At 51.7% G+C, this 19,412-nt stretch overlaps 2 protein-coding genes across 4 annotated transcripts; both read left to right on the top strand.

The window, feature by feature from the left end:
• The first annotated feature begins 492 nt into the window (after positions 1 to 492).
• RLN3 (relaxin 3) lies at positions 493 to 2,881 on the top strand. 2 transcript variants are annotated; one of them, XM_028088776.1, is made up of 2 exons: positions 493 to 686; positions 2,470 to 2,881. In XM_028088776.1, the coding sequence occupies exons 1-2, from the start codon at positions 493 to 495 to the stop codon at positions 2,693 to 2,695; spliced, it is 420 nt and encodes a 139-aa protein (XP_027944577.1). In that variant the 3' UTR covers positions 2,696 to 2,881. The 2 variants fall into 2 exon arrangements, with proteins under 2 accessions (XP_027944577.1, XP_087878603.1); XM_088022477.1 differs by having other exon boundaries at positions 493 to 691; positions 2,475 to 2,881.
• A 586-nt stretch (positions 2,882 to 3,467) lies between these two features.
• On the top strand, positions 3,468 to 19,199 carry IL27RA (interleukin 27 receptor subunit alpha). 2 transcript variants are annotated; one of them, XM_028088773.2, is made up of 14 exons: positions 3,468 to 3,641; positions 4,123 to 4,240; positions 7,392 to 7,549; positions 7,638 to 7,795; positions 9,270 to 9,429; positions 9,531 to 9,604; positions 11,666 to 11,849; positions 11,944 to 12,132; positions 13,936 to 14,037; positions 14,113 to 14,271; positions 17,286 to 17,411; positions 17,846 to 17,939; positions 18,129 to 18,222; positions 18,323 to 19,199. In XM_028088773.2, the coding sequence occupies exons 1-14, from the start codon at positions 3,548 to 3,550 to the stop codon at positions 18,599 to 18,601; spliced, it is 1,989 nt and encodes a 662-aa protein (XP_027944574.2). In that variant the 5' UTR covers positions 3,468 to 3,547; the 3' UTR covers positions 18,602 to 19,199. The 2 variants fall into 2 exon arrangements, with proteins under 2 accessions (XP_027944574.2, XP_027944575.2); XM_028088774.2 differs by having other exon boundaries at positions 3,469 to 3,641; positions 18,347 to 19,199.
• The last annotated feature ends 213 nt before the right edge of the window (positions 19,200 to 19,412 follow it).

Raw genomic sequence — 19,412 nt, 5'->3', positions numbered from 1 at the left:
GAGAACCATTATCATAGGTTATTGGGAGGATTAAGTAGATGTAAAATACTTAGAGAGGTGCCTGACCTCACAGCCCAGCCCATACTGTGGAAATGCTCATTATCATTGTTGATATTATTCATGGAGGAGGTCCTATGGGGGGGGGGCGGTATCTGGCTGTGTCCTCTCTTCCCATCTGGTGGGGTCTGGGTTCCTGGTCTCTGCTGAACTGAGACCTTCTCGCCCTTTCTGTTGAAGATGACAGTGAGCTGGACCACGTCACCCCAGCCATGGTTAAATGTTATCACTTGGTCCTGGAAATGGGAAAGGTCGGGGTGGGGGGCCATGCCTGTATCCCCTCTGCTGAAGGAGATAAAGGAGGTCACTTGCCTTCTCTATGACAAGTGGGGGGAGCCAGGATGTATAAATGAGGGGGCCAGGAGGCAGCAGAGTCACAGACACCCAGGGAAGTTGCCTCGCTGTGCCCCAGAGTCCCGGGTGTTGCTGTCCAGCATGGCCAAGCGCCCGCTGCTGTTGCTGCTGACCATGTGGGTGCTGGCTGGGGAGCTATGGCTGAGGGCTGAGGCCCGGGCATCGCCCTATGGAGTGAAGCTTTGCGGCCGGGAATTCATCCGGGCAGTCATCTTCACCTGCGGGGGCTCCCGGTGGAGACGGTCGGACATCCTGGCTCCTGAAGCTACGGGTGAGGCTGGGGAGGTAGCGTGTGGGGGGAGGGGGTGGACAGTGGATGGGACATGGGATGGTCCAAAGAGCCAGGGACGGGGCAGAAGAGTCCTTGTCCTACTACGTGCAACTGGAGGAACTTGCCCAGGCCTCAAAGTTGGGCGGAGCTGGGACGAGCCAGTTAGCAGAGCCGGGATAGGGGTGGCAAGCCATCTACACCCTCTAGTCATCCGAGAACTAGCTACTATTTCTGGAGCACCTGCCGAGTGTGAGCCTGCCTTAAGCAAGGCTGCTGCTTGCACAACTCCTAGGATGGGGGGTGGGGTGGGAGGTGGGACGCCATTTAGAAACTGACACTGAAGTGCTTTTCAACCTCCGAGGAAGGTAGTGTGGGGTACACAAGGCCAGATTTTGCCACCTAGCAGGTGACCTTTCTAACGAGTTGGTTACCCTCTCCGAGCCCCTTTATCTGAAAATAGGAGGCCCGGTCCCTGAATCTCCCAGGATGGTTAAGTGGCAACACTGAGTCAAAAACAGATTAGGACACCATCTAAACTGGGCAGGGTGTTCCGTCGGGGCTCAAGCAGGGGGCATGGGGCCTAGTTTCATGAGGGGCAGGAGCCTGGCCAAAAAAAAAAAGGGGGGGTTGTGATGATGATGGTATGAATATGGACTGGAAAGACGCACTGCCTGGGTTCAAGTAGCAGCCCTACAACTTCATAGCTGAGTTTTCTTTCTTTTCTTTTTTTTAAGATTTTATTTATTTGACAGAGAAAGACACAGCGAGAGAGGGAACACAAGCAGGGGGAGTGGGAGAGGGAGAAGCAGGCCTCCCGCGGAGCAGGACCCTGGGATCATGACCTGAGCCGAAGGCAGACGCTCAACCGACTGAGCCACCCAAGCACCCCCATAGCTGAGTTTTCTTGCACAAGTTAGTCTACCAAATCGTGCCTCGGTGTTCTCGTCTGGAAATTGGAGATGATAACAGCTGCACTCACTTCATGGGGTTGTCATTGTGAGGAATAAAGGAGTTAATCCACTAAATCCTTTAAAACAGTGTCTGGCACATAGTAAGTGCTCAATAAATGATCAGTGCTATTTTGAATGCTTCTCGTGTGCCAGACACTGTTCTAAGCTTTTCTTTGGGTATTAATTATCTCATTTACTCCATATAAAACTCTAGAAGAAAGGAGTTATTAGTACCCCCACTTTGCAGAGAAGGAAACCAAGAGTCAGAGAAGTAAATTCATATGCTCAGGATTATAACTCAGAGAGGCTGGATTGGTGCTTAGTTCAGCTCCCAAACATATGTTCTTTTTTTTTTTTAAGAGCCCCATTTTATTTTTTTATTTTTATTTAGATGTATTTATTGATTTGAGAGAGAGAAATAGCATGAGTGGGGGGGAAGGGGCAGAGGGAGAGGGAGAGGGAGAGACAGAATCCTCAAGCAGACTCCCCACTTCACTGAGTGCAGAGCCTTACGTGAAGCTCGATCCATGACCCTGAGATCATGACCTGAGCCGAAATCAAGAGTCGGAGGCTTAACTGATGGAGCCACCCAGGTGCCCCCCAAACACATGCTCTTAACCATCAGGTTCTCAATAAAGAGTAGGAGAAAAGAAATGACAAGAGAGAAAAGGCAAGCTCAGTGAGGTTGAATAATTTGCCCACCAAAGCTGGAACCTGGGCCTGAATGGAGTAAAACCTTTGACCATGAGGCTGCATCACAAGAATCGAAGTAGCTGGGCCAGCCAGACTCTGCGTGTGACAGAAACTGAGCCCCAAGCCCTAACTCTTTTCATCTTTCCCCTTGCCAGATGCAGACTCGGACCCAGACAGTGAGCTGGATGAGTCAGTAGCCTCCAGCGAGTGGTTGGCCCTGACCAAGTACCCCTGGGCTTTCTATGGGAGCCAACCTGGCTGGCAGGGGACTCCGGGGGCTCTGCGTGGTGGCCGTGATGTCGTGGCGGGCCTCTCCAGCAACTGCTGCAAGTGGGGGTGCAGTAAGAGTGAAATCAGCAGCCTCTGCTAGACCAAGGACCGGGGGGCCAGGGGCCCAGGGTCCAGCTGGGCACCTGTCTCTGGCCTCTCATGCATTCATTCATCGGCTAATCAGGTCAGGCGCTGTGCACTTAGACACAGTCCCCCCTAAATGACCCTGACCTTTGACCAGCCTATCCTCACCTGGCCGAATGGAAACCTCTGGTCCTGACCCCTGACCTCTTCCCAGCCTGGCCTAGGCTCTCTGCTGCAGTGGTGCCCCTACTCTACCCAAACTGATCTACCCTCATCCAGACCTTAGCCCTAACTGATTCTCTCTTGCCCCAACTGTAGCCTCTGTCTCCCGACCAGCCCAAATTATGCTCCTGCTTCATTCCAGCCCTCGCCCACTTCTTTCTCCCTGCCTTCCAGCCCCTCCCCCTCCAGCCCCACCTGCTGGGGTTCTAAAGCTGGGGACCCTAGAACTGGTGGTGGGAGCCCTGGGTTCCCTTCATGTCCTGGGGTGGGAGGCTCGGTGACGGGACGGATCAGACCCTTCTTCAACCCCAATAATAAAAGTTCCAAAGGACTTCGCGGCGTGTGAGTGTGTCATGGCGGGGGTGGGGGGTGTTGGGTGTCGCACCGGCTTCAGGGGAGCTCGGCGGCGGCCGCCGCCGCAAGCCCCAGGCCGTCCCCCCTCCCCTTCCGCTGCCCCAGCCGGCGCCGCCGGGGACTTTCCGCCGCGGGGAAGGGGCGGGGTCCCGGAGCACCAGGTGCGGAGGCGGCTGGGAGGGGAGGGGCGCTTCCCGTCGCCGCTCGGCGCCGGGGCCGCACAGCCAGGCGAGCGGCGGGGCCGCGCTGGGCCGGGCAGGGCCTGGCGGGACTCGGGGCGCGGTGCGGCGCCATGCGGGGGGCCCGGGCCGCCCCCCTCCGGCCGCGGCCGAAGCTGGTGCTGCTGCCTCTGCTGTTGCTGCTGGGCCACCGGACGCGGTCCCAGGGTGAGTTGTGGAGCGAGCCCGTGGCGGGCGCTCGGCCGCCGCGCTCGCCGCCAGAGCGCCGGGCCTCCGCGTGCACCGCAGGTTTGCGGAATGAACGCCCCAGGTGCAGACGCCACGTGCACCTCCCCGGGCAGGGACCGAGCGGAGAGAGGAGTTGGCGCACGGGGGGGTGGGGGGTCGGCCGCGAGGTGGGAGCCCGAGGCCCCCGGGTGGTAACAGGATGTGGCTGGCAGAGGGAGGGGAGGAGTTATGCCCGAAGCCTGGGGAGGGGTGTCCAGCGCCCCCTTCCTGCTGCTCATCCCCGGAAGGGACCCCCGGATCGCCCTCCACAATTGGCAGAAGTCGGGGGGAAGTTCAGGTTCTGCATGTGCAGGATGGGGGAATTGAGCCCCTTCCCTGGGACATCCTCCCCACCCCACCCCACCCTCCCCTCCCCTCCCCTCCCCTCCCCTCCCCTCCCCTCCCTCTCCTCCCTCTCCAGACAGCCCTGGGCCACTGCAGTGCTATGGAGTTGGACCCTTGGGCGACCTGAACTGCTCGTGGGAAGCTCTTGGGGACCTGGGAGCTCCCTCCACGCTGAACCTCCAGAGCCAGAAGTAGTGAGTACAACCGGCTGACTTGGGGAAACTGAGGCTTTAGAGGGGTGGCCACTCAGGTCCCAGCATAACTCAGGTTGAGAGGACCCCAATACTTCTGCTCCGCAGCCCTACCCCTCTCCAGCCCTTCGATTCCAGGTTTCAGCATTTCCTTGTTGTGTGAGCCTAGACCAGTCACCTTCCCTCCCTGTTCCTCTCTTTCCTCCTCTGTCAAAAGGTGATAATAAAGAAACTGCCTCCCAGCGTTAGTTGTGAGGATTCAATGATTTAGGCATTGGCAAAGAGAAATTGCTTAATAATTAGAAGCTGTTTTTTATTGCTGTGTGGCCTTAGGCAGGTAGCCTAACTTCTCTGAGAGTATAAAAAGATACTTTGGTCTGGTGCCAGGGATGCAGCAAGGAAAGAGGTAGACAGAAAGCCTGGCCCTCGTGGAGCCCACAGTCAAGGGGGAGACCTGGGTTCCTTCGTGATGAATCACACCTGCAAACTCAAATTCATTTCAAATTTGGCTAAGTGAGGGAGGAGTAAAGGCATTGAAAGGTGGGAACCATGGTGGGGTGGGTGGGTATTTTTTTTTTAAGATTTATTTATTTATTTGAGAGAGAAATAGTGAGCGAGCACACAGAAGGAGAGAGAGAAGCAGGCTCCCGCTGAGCAGGGAGCCCGACGACGTGGGGCTCAATCCCAGGACCCTGGGATCATGATCTGAGCCGAAGGCAGACACTTAACTGACTGAGCCACCCAGGCGTCACTTGTTTTTTTTTTAGTGATGGTAAAATACTCATAAAATTTACTATTTTTTTTCTCAACCATTTTTAAGTGCACAGTTCAGTGACATTAAATACATTCACATTGTTGTGCAATCATCACTGCCATTCCTTTCCAGAGAAGCCTGGTTTTAAATGATGTAAGACAGAGGAGTCAGAGAAGGTCCCCCCTTGTTTTAATGGATAAATTCACATCACATAAAGCTAACCCACTTTTTAAATATATTTTATTTACTGATTTGACAGAGACACAGCGAGAGAGGGAATGCAAGCAGGGGGAGTGGGAGAGGGAGAAGCAGGCTTCCTGCCCAGCAGGGAGCCCGATGTGGGGCTCAATCCCAGGACCCTGGGATCATGACCTGAGCTAAAGACAGACGCACAACGACTGAGCCACCCAGGCGCCCCAAAGCTAACCCATTTTTAAATGAACAATTCATGGGGTGCCTGGGTGGCTTCCACTCAGTGGAACCACTGAAGTTCCACTCAGGTCATGATCCTAGCATCCTGGGATTGAGCTCCATGTCAGGCTCCCTGCTCAGCGGGGAGTCTACTTCTCCCTCTCCCTCTACTCCTCCCCCTGCTCGTGCTTTCTTCCTCTCTCTCTGTCAGATAAATAAATAAAATCTTAAAAAAAAAAAGAGAACAATTCAGTGGCATTTGGTACATTCACAGTGTTGTGCAACCACCTCCTCTGTCTAGTTCCAGAACATTCTCATCACCCCAAAAGGAAGTTCCATCCCCATGAGCAGTCACTCCCCATTGTCCTCCCCCCAACCCCCCACCAGCCCCTGGCAACCACCATCCTGCTTTCTATCTATGGATTTGCCTGTTCTGAACATTTCATATAAATGGAATCATAAGAAATATGGCCTTTTGTGTGTGGCTTCTTTCACTTAGCATGTTTTTGAGGTCCATCCACATGGTAGTAGGAGTCGGAACAACCTTCCTTTTTATGGCTGAGTGATATTCCACTGTATGGATCCACCACACTTGGTGTAGCCATTCATCTGTTGGTGGACATGTGGTTTGCTTTCACCCTTTGGTGAATGTGACCCGCACTGTTATGAACATACATGGACAAGTTCTTGAGTTCCTGTTTTCAATGCTTTGGGGTCTGTGCCTAGGAGTGGAATTGCTGGGTCCTATAGCAATTCTGTGTTTAACTTTTTGAGGAACTGCCAAACTGTTTTCTGCAGCAGCTGCGACATTTTCAGTTCCCACCAGCAGTATACAAGGGCTGCAATTTCTCCACATCTTCACCAACACCTGCATTTTTGTTGTTGCTGTTGTTTTATGAAGGCCTTATTCTGAACCTCTGAAATCTAATCCTTCAGGATATCCTCAACGCCTGGCTCGCTGTCACCCACATCTGGTCTTGTCAGCAAGCTTTGCCAGCTCCACTTTCTACATTATCCAGAATCTGACAGTCTCTACTACCTGGGCACCCACCCTGGTCCAACCCCCCATCCATCATGGCTAACCTGGGCGGTGCAGTCAGTAACCTCCTCCCTCCGGGCCCCTGGCTTGCACCTTTAAGCCCACAGTCCGTTCTCCGCCACAGCCGCCAGGGGGCGCCTGTGAACATCTGCATCAGGCACATCTCAGCTTTGCTCCCCGTCCTCCAGGGGTCCCACCTCACTCAGAGTAAAAGCCCAAGTCTTTCCTGTGGCCCGCCAGGCCCTGCACACTCTGCCTGTCACCTCCCTGCCCTCACCTCCTCCCACTGTCCCCCTCACTTGTTCCACTCCTGTCCTGCAGGCCTCCTCCTTGCTGTTTCTCAAACACACCAGTGAGTGTACCTCAGGGCCTTTGCACCTGCCGCAGCTGCCTCTTCCTAAAATGCTTTGCCCCAGGTACTGCACGGCTCCATCCTCCTGTCCTTCAGGCCTTTGTTCAAAAGTCTCCTCATTTGGGAGATCTCTCCTGACCACCCTGCCTAAAATAGCACTGTCATTCCTCACCACATCATCACATTGCATCCTCTTCACCCTGAAGACTATTCTTTATCATCAATCATATACATAACTGTTTCGCTGGCTGGGTAGTTGCATAAGTGTAAATGTGCGGACATATAAGTAGGTGCCAATAAATATAATAAGCAATGCTCACATAACATGTATTGGGCGTCCAGTGCTGTTCTAAACACATTCCATTTATTAGCTCATTGATTCCCCTCACTCTCCGGCTCTTCAGCAGGTACTTCTATCACCCTCGTTTTGTAGCTGAAGACACAGGCACAGAGAAGTCAAGTCACTTGTTCAAGGTCACACAGCTCTGAAGCAGCAGAGCTGGGATTTGAACCCAGGCAGAAGAGTTATCGTTATGACTTTGGACCCAATCCCAAATACACCACACACACCCACGATCCCCACCTCTCTTCTCCACAGCCATTCCAACAGAACGTGGACTGTGGCAGTGCCCACCGGACAGAGCTGGGTGACCGTCCCCCGGGAGCAGCTTACCATGTCCGATGAACTGCTTGTGTGGGGTACCAAGGCAGGCCAGCCTCTCTGGCCCCCAGTCTTCGTGAACCTGGAAACCCGAAGTAACAGGCGGGATGGGGGGGTGTGCTTTGTGTGGAGTGGGTGGTCCCGGAGGCCCTGGCTTAATGCATCTGGCCTCCCCTTCCTCAGTGAAGCCAGATGCCCCCCGGCTGTACCCTGACGTGGACTTTTCAGAGGATGAGCCCCTGGAGGCCACTGTCCATTGGGCCCCACCTGTGTGGCCACCCCATAAGGTCTTGGTCTGCCAGTTCTACTATCAAAGATGCCAGGGGACAGCCTGGACCCTGGTGAGTGTCAGGGGCCCCTTATTCCCCACCCTATTCCAGGCAGGGCCCAGGGCATCGTCCCTAAATCAGAGACCCAGCCCAGAGCCAGTTCCTTACTTGTCCTTATAGTCTGTTCACATTTCCCACAAAAGACCTGTACATGTATCTTGTTCAGCTAAAAAAATCACCCCCCCACCAAATAATCTAAAATTCCATGCAGTCCCAATCCCAAATTCCACTTGGAATTTTTGAGAAACTCAGTAAACTTCCTCTAACATTTTTGTGAATGAATAGAAGTCCTCCAATAGCTTACATTAACCTTAAAATAAGAATAACAGAAGACATTTAGAGAGCATCTACTGTGTGCCAGACACTATTCTAGGCCCCTTATTGAACCCTTACAAGAGCTCTTTGAAGTAGGTGCATTTTATACCTACCCATTTTACAGATGAGGAGCAAGGCTTGGTTTAAATAAACACCCCCAAATAATGAGTAAAGGCAGCTGACGTTTCTGAGCACCTGCTGTGCATCAGGTCCCAGGCTAATTGCATGGATTATCTTGATGAGTCCCTCCCAACCTCCCTTTATAGTAGATGCTTTTATTTATTTATTTGTTAATTTTTGGTTATTTTAAGTAAACTCTGCGCCACACATGGGTCTCAAACTCAGGACTCCAAGATCAGGAGTCGTATACTCCATTGACTGAGCCAGCCCGGTGCCCCCGTAGCAGATGCTTTTAAGATAGCCATTTCATAGTCGGGGAAGCCAACCTCAGAGAATTTAAGCACCTTACCAAGCTCACACAGCAAGAAAAATGGAAGAGAACTCTAGAGCAAGGAGACCCCTGAAGAAGTTGGGGTATCAGCCCATGTACTTTGTACAACCCAGAAGTTAACCTATCTTCTCCTATCTCATTGGCCAGAACATAGTCACGTGGTCTCACCTGATTATAAGGGAGGCTGGGAAATGGAGTCCTTACTCTTGGCAGCCACATTCCCAGCTGATACTCAGGGCTTCTATTTCCAAAGGAAGAAGGGGAGAATGGATATTGGGGATAGCCAATTGTCTCAGCCACCTCATGCAAAACATCACAAGGTAGAAGAGAGTTGTCATTGTGATCATTCATGCATTTCAGAGAAAGGCTGAGAGATGCAGACTTTGGAGTCTTGACTGCCGGGGTATGACTCTCATCTCCAGCACTCCTCTGCTTTGTGACCTTGGGCAAGTCACTCCCCCTCTCTGGGCCTCAGTTTTCCTCAACTGTAAAATGGGGATAATAATAGAATTCACTACTTACTGCTATATGTGACCCATAGGGTGGCCAATTCATCTCCTCTTTTTGCTGGGGATTATCCTAATTTCAAAGCCAAAAGCCCTGTGTCCTGAGAACCCCCATGGTCTGGAACAAAGCAGGATAGTTGGAGCTTGCTGACATAACAGGTCAAGTAGTCTCAACTCAGTCCTCAGCTTCACTGCTCTTTCCTCTATCCCCCAGCTGGAACCAGAAGTGAAGTCCATGCCCCTGGCCCCTGCTGAGATCCAGAACCTGGAGCTGGCCACTGGCTATGAGGTGCGTGGCCGCTGCCGAATGGAGAAAGAAGAGGATCTGTGGAGCGAGTGGAGCCCCGTTTTGTCCTTCCAGACACTGCCGTCCGGTGAGGGTCTCCAGGCTTGCCCCTACAGCCTCATCTCCCCTCCTAGCAGTCTGTACCACTAGGCCGCTCTCATTTGTACCCCCTTCCCTCATCCTTGACAGCTCCAAAAGATATATGGATATCTGGGAACCTCTGTGGGACACCAGGCAGACAGGAACCCCTGCTTCTGTGGAAGGTGAGCCGTGGAGAGCAGTTCCATTCTCTCTGCATATGTCCAGAAGCCCCACATAACACCAGTGTAAACAAGACAGCAGTTCCGATGCCGCCTTCTTGAGGTTGCTCCAAGGCTCCAAGGAGGGGATGCTCAGAGAGGCCCTAGCATAGTGCTGGGCACAAAGCAAGCCTCCAGAGATCTGAGCTGAGACGTGAAGGTGTGTACAGGTGTTCCAAGAAGGGGGGAACAGCAGGTGCAGAGGTTTGAAAGCAAGACTAGGCTCAGCTCCGTAAAATAGAGCACAGTGTGCCAGGGCTTGGATGCTAGTATCAAAATGGCATTAGGAGTTGATAGACAGTGAGGCAGCCATCCTCACTGATCCAAATCTGTTGAGCATCTGCTATGTTCCAGGCATTGCTAGGCCCTGGCTCACAGTAAATATGGCAAGGAACAAAACAACAGGGCCCATACCGTCTTAGGCCACACAAGCTAATATTAAGTTTAACCACACATAACACAGAGCTCTTACTATGTGCCAGGTTCTAGCCTACACGCTCATTCATATCAACTGAATTTACAGATGAGAAAAATGAGACACAGAGAGGTTGCTCCAGACCACACAACTGGTAAGTGGCAGAGCTGAGATTCACTGGCCTTCAAACAGCAATTCACAGCCTCAGTGTCTCTATATCATAACACATACTTGGTAACACCCTTTACTATACTGAAATGAAACAAAGAGGTAACCCATTTTTCTCATGTTTTAAAGAATATATAATAAAGTGTTCTAATTGTAATATTCTGTAGAAGGTAAAGGGAAAATAAGGTAACTGCATATGGCAATTCTGCTGTTCACCAGTATGAGATGAGCACTAAATCTGTATGTACCTAATAATAGAGCTTTAAAATACATATAGCAGAAATTGACAGAACTAAAAATTAAAAAAAAAAAAAAAAGAAATTGACAGAACTACAAGGAGAAATATATGAACCCACAACCACTGTGGGAGATTTTAATACACCCCATCGGTGATTTCATAATAGATGGAAAACAAGTCAAGATCTGGAATATTTGAACATGTGATTAACAAACAACCTAATGGACTCACAGAGGAAATGTCAGAACATGCCTTTCTTCCATATACAATTAGGACATTTACCAAAGTCAACCACACACCAGGCCATAGAACCAGTTTCCAGGGACTTCAAAGTGGTGAGGTGATGCAGGGCACATTAAAGAATTCTCTAATTAGAACACAGATTGTGCTGGGAACTGATCATAAAAACTGTCCAGAAAGTCCCCATGTATCCTGAATATTTAAAAATTCAGTGAGTACTGGGGTCCCTGGGTGGCTCAGTCATTAAGTGTCTGCCTTTGGCTCAGGTCATGGTCCCGGGGTTCTGGGATTGAGCCCCACGTCGGGCTCCCTGCTCCACGGGGAGCCTGCTTCTCCCTCTCCCGCTCCTCCTGCTTGTGTTCCCTCTCTTGCTGTGTCTTTCTCTGTCAAATAAATAAAATCTTAAAAAAAAAATTCAGTGAGTATTAAAACTAGGTCCCCCCCCCAAGATTCTGTCTAAGTACATCAAAAGGAGTTTGGTTCTAGGATCAGTTAACATTATTAGACAGGATATTCATCTACAAAAGTTTTTCCTCTATACAACAGTGGGAATTTTGAAATCCCAAAGAATTGCACAGGACACAGACTAGGATGAGGTGAGTAAGGCAGGGTCAGATCCTGTCTCTACTGAAAATCTTGAAATTTTGTTTGTCATGGGTTGTTTGGCCTTAATTTTGATAGAATAAAATATAATTTTTCTTGATTATTGGGATTTTGGTATCCTCCCCTTTAATTTTTGCAACCAAGGGGAGTGCCTTACTCACTTCCCCCTAGTTTGGGTCCTGGAACTGCGTTCTAATGTCACCTCTGCCACTGAGCCCCCCCGAGACTTAGTTTCTTCATCTGTAAAGTGTAGCCAACAGAAATATTTCACTGGCTGGTTTGTCAGGTGGACCTCACTGAGATATACAGCATGTGCCTGATAAATGGGAGATAGTAACCCCTTCTTCCTCTCATCCCTCAGGACCGGGGGCAGTGCGTGCAGATGAGCTATAAAGTCTGGTTCCGGGCTGAAGACCAGGAGCTGATCCAGAAGACGGCTCCCTGCTGCAGCTCCTTCATCCCCACCCAGGCCGAGTGGGTCGGGGTGTCTGCCGTCAATGCCACGAGCTGGGAGCCTCTCACCAACCTTTCTTTGGCCTGCTTGGGTAAGAGACTGTGAATTTCCTCGGAGCAGTGCCCTCGCGAGGGAGGCGGGGACTTCCCGAGTGGACAGCTGAGATTTCTCCAACCCCCATCTAGGTACCGACGTCACCCCCCATGGCGTGGTGGTCAGCAACGTTGCCGGCAGCACAGAGCTGCTGGTGACTTGGCAGCGGGGGTCTGGGGAGTTGCAGGAGCATGTGGTGGACTGGGCTCGAGACGGGGATCCCCTGGAGGACCTCAACTGGATCCGGCTTCCCCCTGAGAACCTCAGTGTTCTGTTGCCAGGTGAGGCCCTGGGACACCTGGGTCCCTATATCAGCTACTGCAGAGCAGACTGACGAGTGGACCTGCAGAAGAGAATGTTGTGGTTAAGGTGTCATTAATTCCTGCAAGCAGTGTTCATTGACAACACTCACCATGTACCAGGCTGTGTTCTAGACACTGGTATCTGCAGTGATAGCAGCTGATGTCTACTGGCATTTACCAGCAGCATTAAATTACTCAGACTTCCTTATGAAGTAAGTTTCTGTTATTATCATGCTCGAGGTAGAGATGAAGAAGGCGGCCCAGGGAGGTGAAGCAACTTGCCCGAGGCCACACAGCAAATAGATCGTAGAACCAGGATTTGAACCACATACTCGGGCCCCTCAAGCCAGGCCCTGAACCATCACACCATTCTCTCTCTCAGCAACATCCCCATCCTCATGGAGCTGACTTTCTTGTGGCATGAGCAGCCCAGTGAAACAAACAACAACAACTAACCATGTACATCTGTAATGTGCTTGGGGGAAAAAAAATAAAACAGGGCAAAGGGGATGAGGCAGAATTGATATTTTAGAAAGAAAGGTTTTTAGAAAAGGCCTTTCTGGAACAGCAGTGTTTGAACCAAGACCCGAAGGAGGTGAGAGAGGGAACTATGAGGAAGTCTGAGGGAAAAGCAAGAGGGAACAGACAGTGCAAAGGCCCAGAGGCAGGAATGTGCCTGATGTATTAGAACAGCAAGGAGGCCCTCATGGCTGGAGTGGAATGAGGGGGAGAGTGGGAGGAGGTGAGGGCAGGGAGGTGACAAGCAAATTGTGCAAGACCTGGTGGGCCACAGGAAGGACTTGGGCTTTTGCTCTGTATGAGGTAGGAACCGTGGAGCATTCTGAGCAGAGGAGGGAAATGCCCTGACTCAGTAGCTAACAGTTGCTCTCTGGTTGCTCTTGGGGGGAGTGGACTGGGGAAAGGGTCAGGGCCATACCAGGTGGGAACTGAGGAAGGGAGAGAAGCAGGCAGGTTCTGATTGGAGGTCCTGGGGCAGAATTTTGGGGATCCATTTGGATATGTTGTGTTGGAGATGTTCATCCAAATGGAGCTGTCCATGGGGCTGTTGGCTACTGAGGTCTGGGGGCTTGCAATGAGTTGTGGGCTGGGTTGTGGCATTGGGGAGCCCATCTTTGGTGTAAAGGACTTGGGGGAGCACGGGAAGGTATTGAGTGAAACATTTAGGAAGGACAGAGTTCTTCCTAAGGAAGGAGGAGCCCCGATTCTGGAAAATTCCCATTTGGGGAAGGCCAGGCAGCATCAGTAGGTTTTGCGAAGGGACTTCAGGAGCCTCACTCACCATAATGGGGGGGTATCAGGGCCCCACCCAGAGCCTGGTGTTTAAGCATCTCCCAGTCTGGCACCTGCCTTTCCTGGCCTGAAGGTTTTCTCTGGTCCCTGAAGCATTTTGCTCATCTGAGCAGCAGTTTGGAAGCACTGGTGATTTAAGTCGCCTCGGATGCGGCCTGTCACCAATTACTAATAAGGGTTGGTGGATAAATATCCCAGCTTCCTCCCTCCTTCGATGGGCCCCCAGAGGTCGCCAGCGGGGTTGCCTGCACTGGGAACTTGTTCTCATTTACTAGCTGCCTTTCTTTCCCTATTTCACTTCCCAGCTGCCCTGTTGGCATTCTGTGGGGTTACCACCCAGAAAAATTACTGTTACCCAAGTATTTATCTCAGCATGTCCTTCAGGAGACCCAAGTGAAGACGCCTACCGAGTAGGAAATGAGTAGGGGAGGGCGAGCCAACTCTAACTGTCTTTGCTCCTCCACCGACCAGGGAATTTTGAAGGAGGAGTCCCCTACCGAATTACAGTGACAGCAGTCTCTCCTTGGGGCTTGGCCCCTGCCCCTCCAGTCTGGAGGTTCCGAGAGGAACTGGGTAAGTGGTGGAGCAGGAGAATGGGGGATTCCCCTGGAACCCTGGCTGGCCTTGACCCACTGGCTTTCTCCCCAGCGCCCCTAGCCGGGCCAGTGCTTTGGCGACTCCAGGATGCCCCCCCAGGGACCCCCGCCATAGCGTGGGGAGAGGTCCCAAGGCACCAACTCCGGGGCCTTCTCACCCACTACACCGTGTGTGTACAGAGCGGGACCAGGCCTTCTGTCTGCATGAATGGTGAGCTTCACCGCCTCCTGCCCCACAAGACCCACCCATCAGTCTACCCCACCCTTGTCCCCAGATGGGCCCCTTTGCCTCCCTCTCAGGCCCTGGGAAAATCTGTGATGGCATCTGTTCCCTAGTGGACAATAACCCTTGTGGCTATCAATATAATGGACTGTCATTTGACCATTAAAAACGAAGACTCTGATCTATATTTATTGACATTGAAAGATGTCTGTCATGTTTATTAAGTGAAAAAGACAAAAAGCTGACAAAACTCCACAAGGTGGTTCCATTTGTGTAAAATAAACCTGGCACTGGGCAAAGCAGAGGCACAAATGTGAAAAGAGATTGCCCACAATGTCAACAGGATTATGTATGATTTTTATTTCTTTTTCCTACCTTTGGGTATAGGCTACATTTTTACTCAGAAGACAAAAATTCCTTTTTATTTTTTTAATTTTTTAAAGATTATTTATTTATTTATTTGTGAGAGAGAGAGAGAGAGAGTGAGAGAGGGAACACAAGCAGGGGGAGTGGCAGGCAGAGGGAGAAGCAGACCCCCCGCTGAGCAGGGAGCCCGATGTGGGACTCAATCCCGGGACTCCAGGATCATGACCTGAGCTGAAGGCAGACGCTTAACCAACTGAGCCACCCCAGTGTCCCAACACAAATTCCTTAAAAATACCTTTATTACCCCTTTTTTTCCTAATTACAAAAGTTATCTGTGCTTATTACCATAGCTGACACATTAAAGGAGTATGTCATCAAGAACATCAGCATTCTCGGAGCACCTGGGTGGCTCAGTCTTTTGGGCGTCCAACTCTTGATTTTGGCTCAGATCATGATATCAGGGTCATGGGATTGGGCTCCTGCCTTGGCAGGGAGCCTGCTTGGGATTCTCCCCCCCTCCCCCACTGCTCTCTGTCTCTCAAATAAATAAATCTTTTTTTTTTTTTAAAGAATATGCGTAGGGCACCTGGGTGGCTCAGTTGGTTAAGCGACTGCCTTCGGCTCAGGTCATGATCCTGGAGTGCCTGGATCGAGTCCCGCATCGGGCTCCCCGCTCAGCGGGGAGTCTGCTTCTCCCTCTGACCCTCCCCCCTCTCCTGTGCTCTCTCTCTCTCATTCTCTCTGTCTCAAATAAATAAATAAAATCTTAAAAAAAAATAAAAATAAAAATAAAAGAATATGCGCATTCTCATAATTTTGCTGACACTGGTAATGCAGCTTCCAGACTTTTCCATGCATCTTTTAACACAGAGATAGGAGTTGTGTTCTTTGAAGATTTTTAACTTTGTATTATAGAAAATGCAAGCACATACAAAAGTAGGGAGACTAGTATAACAAACCCTGGTGTGCCCACCAGGTGTCAACAGTTACCTACTTTCTGCCAATCTGCTTTCATTTTATCCCCTGCACTTTTTTTCTAGAGTCTTTTTTTTTTTTTAAGATTTATTTATTTATTTATTTGACAGAGACAGAGAGAGAGCACAAGTAGGCAGAGAGGCAGGCAGAGGGAGAGGGAGAAGCAGGCTTCCCTGTGAGCAGGGAGCCCAATGCGGGGTTCGATCCCAGGACCCTGGGATCATTGGCCTGAGCCGAAGGCAGACGCTTAATGACTGAGCCACCCATGCGCCCTTTTTCTGGAGTCTTTTGTGTCATTTTACCCCTAACTACATCACTGCTTCACTATTTGTCTCTAACTGATAAAGCCTATTTTTTAACATAATTACTTTGCCATGATTGTACGTTACAAAAGTATCAATCATTAGATTAAAATTTTTATGGTTTTATTTTTATTTTTTTAAAAGATTTTATTAGAGAGAAAGAGAGCATGTGCATGAATGGGGGGAGGGGCAGAGGGAGAGAAGCAGACTCCCCTCTGATTGCAGAGCCTGCCTTGGGCCTCGATCCCAGGACCCTGAGATCATGACCTGAGCCAAAGTCTGATGCTTAACCAACTGAGCCACCCGGGTGCCCCATTTTTATTTTTTTCAGATTAAAATGGTTATACATATCTATGTTATTAAATATAGGTACATTTATTATTATTATTATTATTATTATTATTATTTTAGAGAGGGAGAGAGAATCTTAAGCAGGTTCCACGCCCAGTGCGGAGCCTGATGCAGGGCTCAATCTCACCACCCTGAGATCATGACCTGAGCCAAAATCAAAAAGTCGGATGCTTAACCAACTCAGCCACCCAGGTGCCCCTGGATTATTATTATTTTAAAAAGAGGACCATGTAATAGACTATAGTTTGGCCTCTCAATCTCTTATGACTGTGATGTTTTGCAACTTTCTTTTTTTCACCTGCTGATTTAGCTTGGATGTCTTTCTACGGCAACAGAGCTCGATCAGTGTTCATGTCTCCCATCATCCTACAACAAATCAAAAAGCTACTTCCTCTTTTGGCTTAAAAGCAAAAAAGAGGGGCGCCTGGGTGGCTCAGTGGTTAAGCATCTGCCTTCAGCTCAGGTCATGATCCCAGGGTCCTGAGATCAAGCCCCGCGTCGGGCTCCCTGCTCACAGGGAAGCCTGCTTCTCCCTCTCCCATTCCCCCTGCTTGTGTTCCTGCTCTCGCTGTGTCTCTCTGTCAAATAAATAAATAAAATCTTTAAAAAAAAGAAAAGCAAAAAAGAGCAGTTTAGTAAAAACAAGTAAACAAATATAGTTCTGGGAGGTGCACGTCTTCCCTGTCTAGGGAGAATCTCCATTCACTGGATTAGTGTGTAGATGGGGGATACGATGCTCATTCTTTCTTTTATTTACTTGAATAAATATCATTTTTGAGTGCTTTCTGTGTGCCAGCCACTGGTCCAGGTGCTGGGAATATGGCCCTTGTGGAGCTAACTTTCTAATGGTCAGAGAAGGCCTCACTGAGGAGGTGAAATTTGAGCAGAGACCTGAAGGCGGGAGCCATGTGGATATCTGGAGAGAGTGTTGCAGACAGAGAGGAAACACATGCAAAGGCCCTGAGGTAGGACTTCACTGCCTCCCCAACCTCTTGGTGTGTCCTTCAGTGAGTGGCAGCACCCGGAACATCACCCTGCCCGACCTTCCCTGGGGTCCTTGTGAGCTGTGGGTGACCGCATCCACCATCGCGGGACAGGGGCCACCTGGTCCCATACTCCGGCTTCACCTACCAGGTAGTGGGGTGGGGTGGGACTGCCATAGGAGGGGACCTGCTCAATTTCAAGGAGATAGGGGTTTCAGTGAATGAGCAACCTTTTGACGTGGGGGTGGTTACTGATGACACCTCAGGGGCATTCTGATCCTTCTAAGTACTCTGGATTATCAGGCAGTGTGTGTCTCTGACCCTTTCACCCCTCCCTGACCTTGACCTATCCCTGATGACTGTTTTATTCACAAGCCCCACTCCCACTCCAAAATCTCCCTGCACTTAGCCCCTACCCACTCATGAGCATCCCCCCTTTACCTGCCTCCTTCACCCAAGCCCTGCCCCATGCATGATCCTTTCCTGATCCCTCCCTCCCCCATCCCTCCCCCATCCCTCCCCCATCCCTCCCCCATCCCTCCCCCATCCCTGGTATCCAAATATTCTTCTGCCCCTTGGCCTCAGATAACACCCTGAAGTGGAAAGTTCTGCCGGGTGTCTTTCTGCTGTGGGGCTTGCTCCTGACGGGCTGTGGTGTGAGCCTGGCCACCTCTGGAAGGTGAGGCTGTCGGACATGCGGGTCTCTTCCCCAGGTGGGGAGGGCAGCTGGACACTAGCTCAGCTTTGGTTGGGGGTGGGGGGCAAGAAGTGAGGGGACGCCTCAGGGCTCCGTGACGTTCCTGGGCTCTGCAAACTGGGCCTGGGTATCAGGTCACCTAGGTTCTCTGCCTTCTTACCTGCTGGCCAGGTGCCTCCACCTTCGGCACAAGGTACTGCCCCGCTGGGTCTGGGAGAAGGTTCCAGATCCGGCCAACAGCAGTTGTGGCCGGCCCCACATGGAGGTGAGCAAAAGGCTGGCTTGTCCAGGCCCCCTGGGAGGTTGGCAAATGCGGGGACAGCAGGTAGTGGGTGGCAGCAGGTCAGGGAGAAGGGGGGGGGCAGAATCCCCATCTCTTCTCTTCCCAGGAGGTGCCACAGGCTCAGCCCCCCAGGGACTTCCCCATCCTGAAAGTGGAGGAGATGGAGCCACTACCGGTTCCGGAGCCCCCCCAGGCCCCCCCGCAGCTGGACTCTGGCTATGAGAAACACTTCCTGCCCACCCCCGAGGAGCTGGGCCTTCTGGGCCCGCCCCGAGGTCCTGAGTTCTGGCCTGAACCGAGCCCAGGCCAGGAGAGGGGTGCCCATTTGACAGATGAAGACACTGAGGCTCAGAGAGACTGAGTCCCTTGCCTGAGGACACCCAGCCAGGAAGAAGAGGTTGAAGGACCCCCTACAAAGGAGGGCCTGGCCCTCCCGGAAATATATGGATGGAGGAGGGAGCAAAGGACCATGTATGAATGCAAGCAGCAGCTCCGTCCCCCGATCTGTCCCGCGGCTAACTGTAGCTGGGCGCCCCGCTGCCCCCTGCCCTACAGCCAGGTGCAGCCCCAGGTTCCTGCCGCTGGCGGACTGCAGACTGCGGGCAGGAGTGCCGCGGGCTGAGGCCCCGACAGGCCCCGACGGGGTCAGGGCTCCTCCGCACTCTCTCCCCTCGCCCACGGGCTGGAACACCAGTGTGCCCGCGATCCAGCTCTAACCGGAGGGGACGGTGGAGCAAGAAGGGGAAAGGAACCTCAGGCCCCGAGGGACTGCGGGACTCTGAGCCACCCGGAGAAATACTTTCACACTCGTATAGCTCCTGAAGCTGGGGCATTTTGTCCAGCAGCCGCTCCTGTACTCATACCCACTCCATCTCCGCTGCCAGCAGGAGGGAAGCCCTTGCTTTCCCACCGGCAGGTGCTGAGCCGGCCCCGTGCCAGCAACACACACTCAAACTGTCCGAATGCCTGAACGTTTTATTTTCAAGTATAAAGGCTTTGTCGTAGAAGGGGGCCAGGGTCACAGGCAGTGGGAAGCGTCCGGAAGCCCGGGAGGAGGTGACATGCGGGCCAGCTGGCTCCCGGGGGCCCCAGCCAGTCCGGGGGCGCGCCGTGTGCCTGGGACCCGCCACTGGACGCCGAGAGGCCGAGGTAGCTGTGAGAGGCGCTGGGTG

The sequence above is a fragment of the Eumetopias jubatus genome, unplaced genomic scaffold (genome assembly GCF_037043125.1).
Source record: "Eumetopias jubatus isolate StellerSeaLion01/CBP00866 unplaced genomic scaffold, mEumJub1_p1.0 scaffold_1, whole genome shotgun sequence".
Classification (NCBI taxonomy): Eukaryota; Metazoa; Chordata; class Mammalia; order Carnivora; family Otariidae; genus Eumetopias; species Eumetopias jubatus.
The sequence above is the reverse complement of the archived record's forward strand: the minus strand, read 5'-3'. Positions and strand labels throughout refer to the sequence as shown.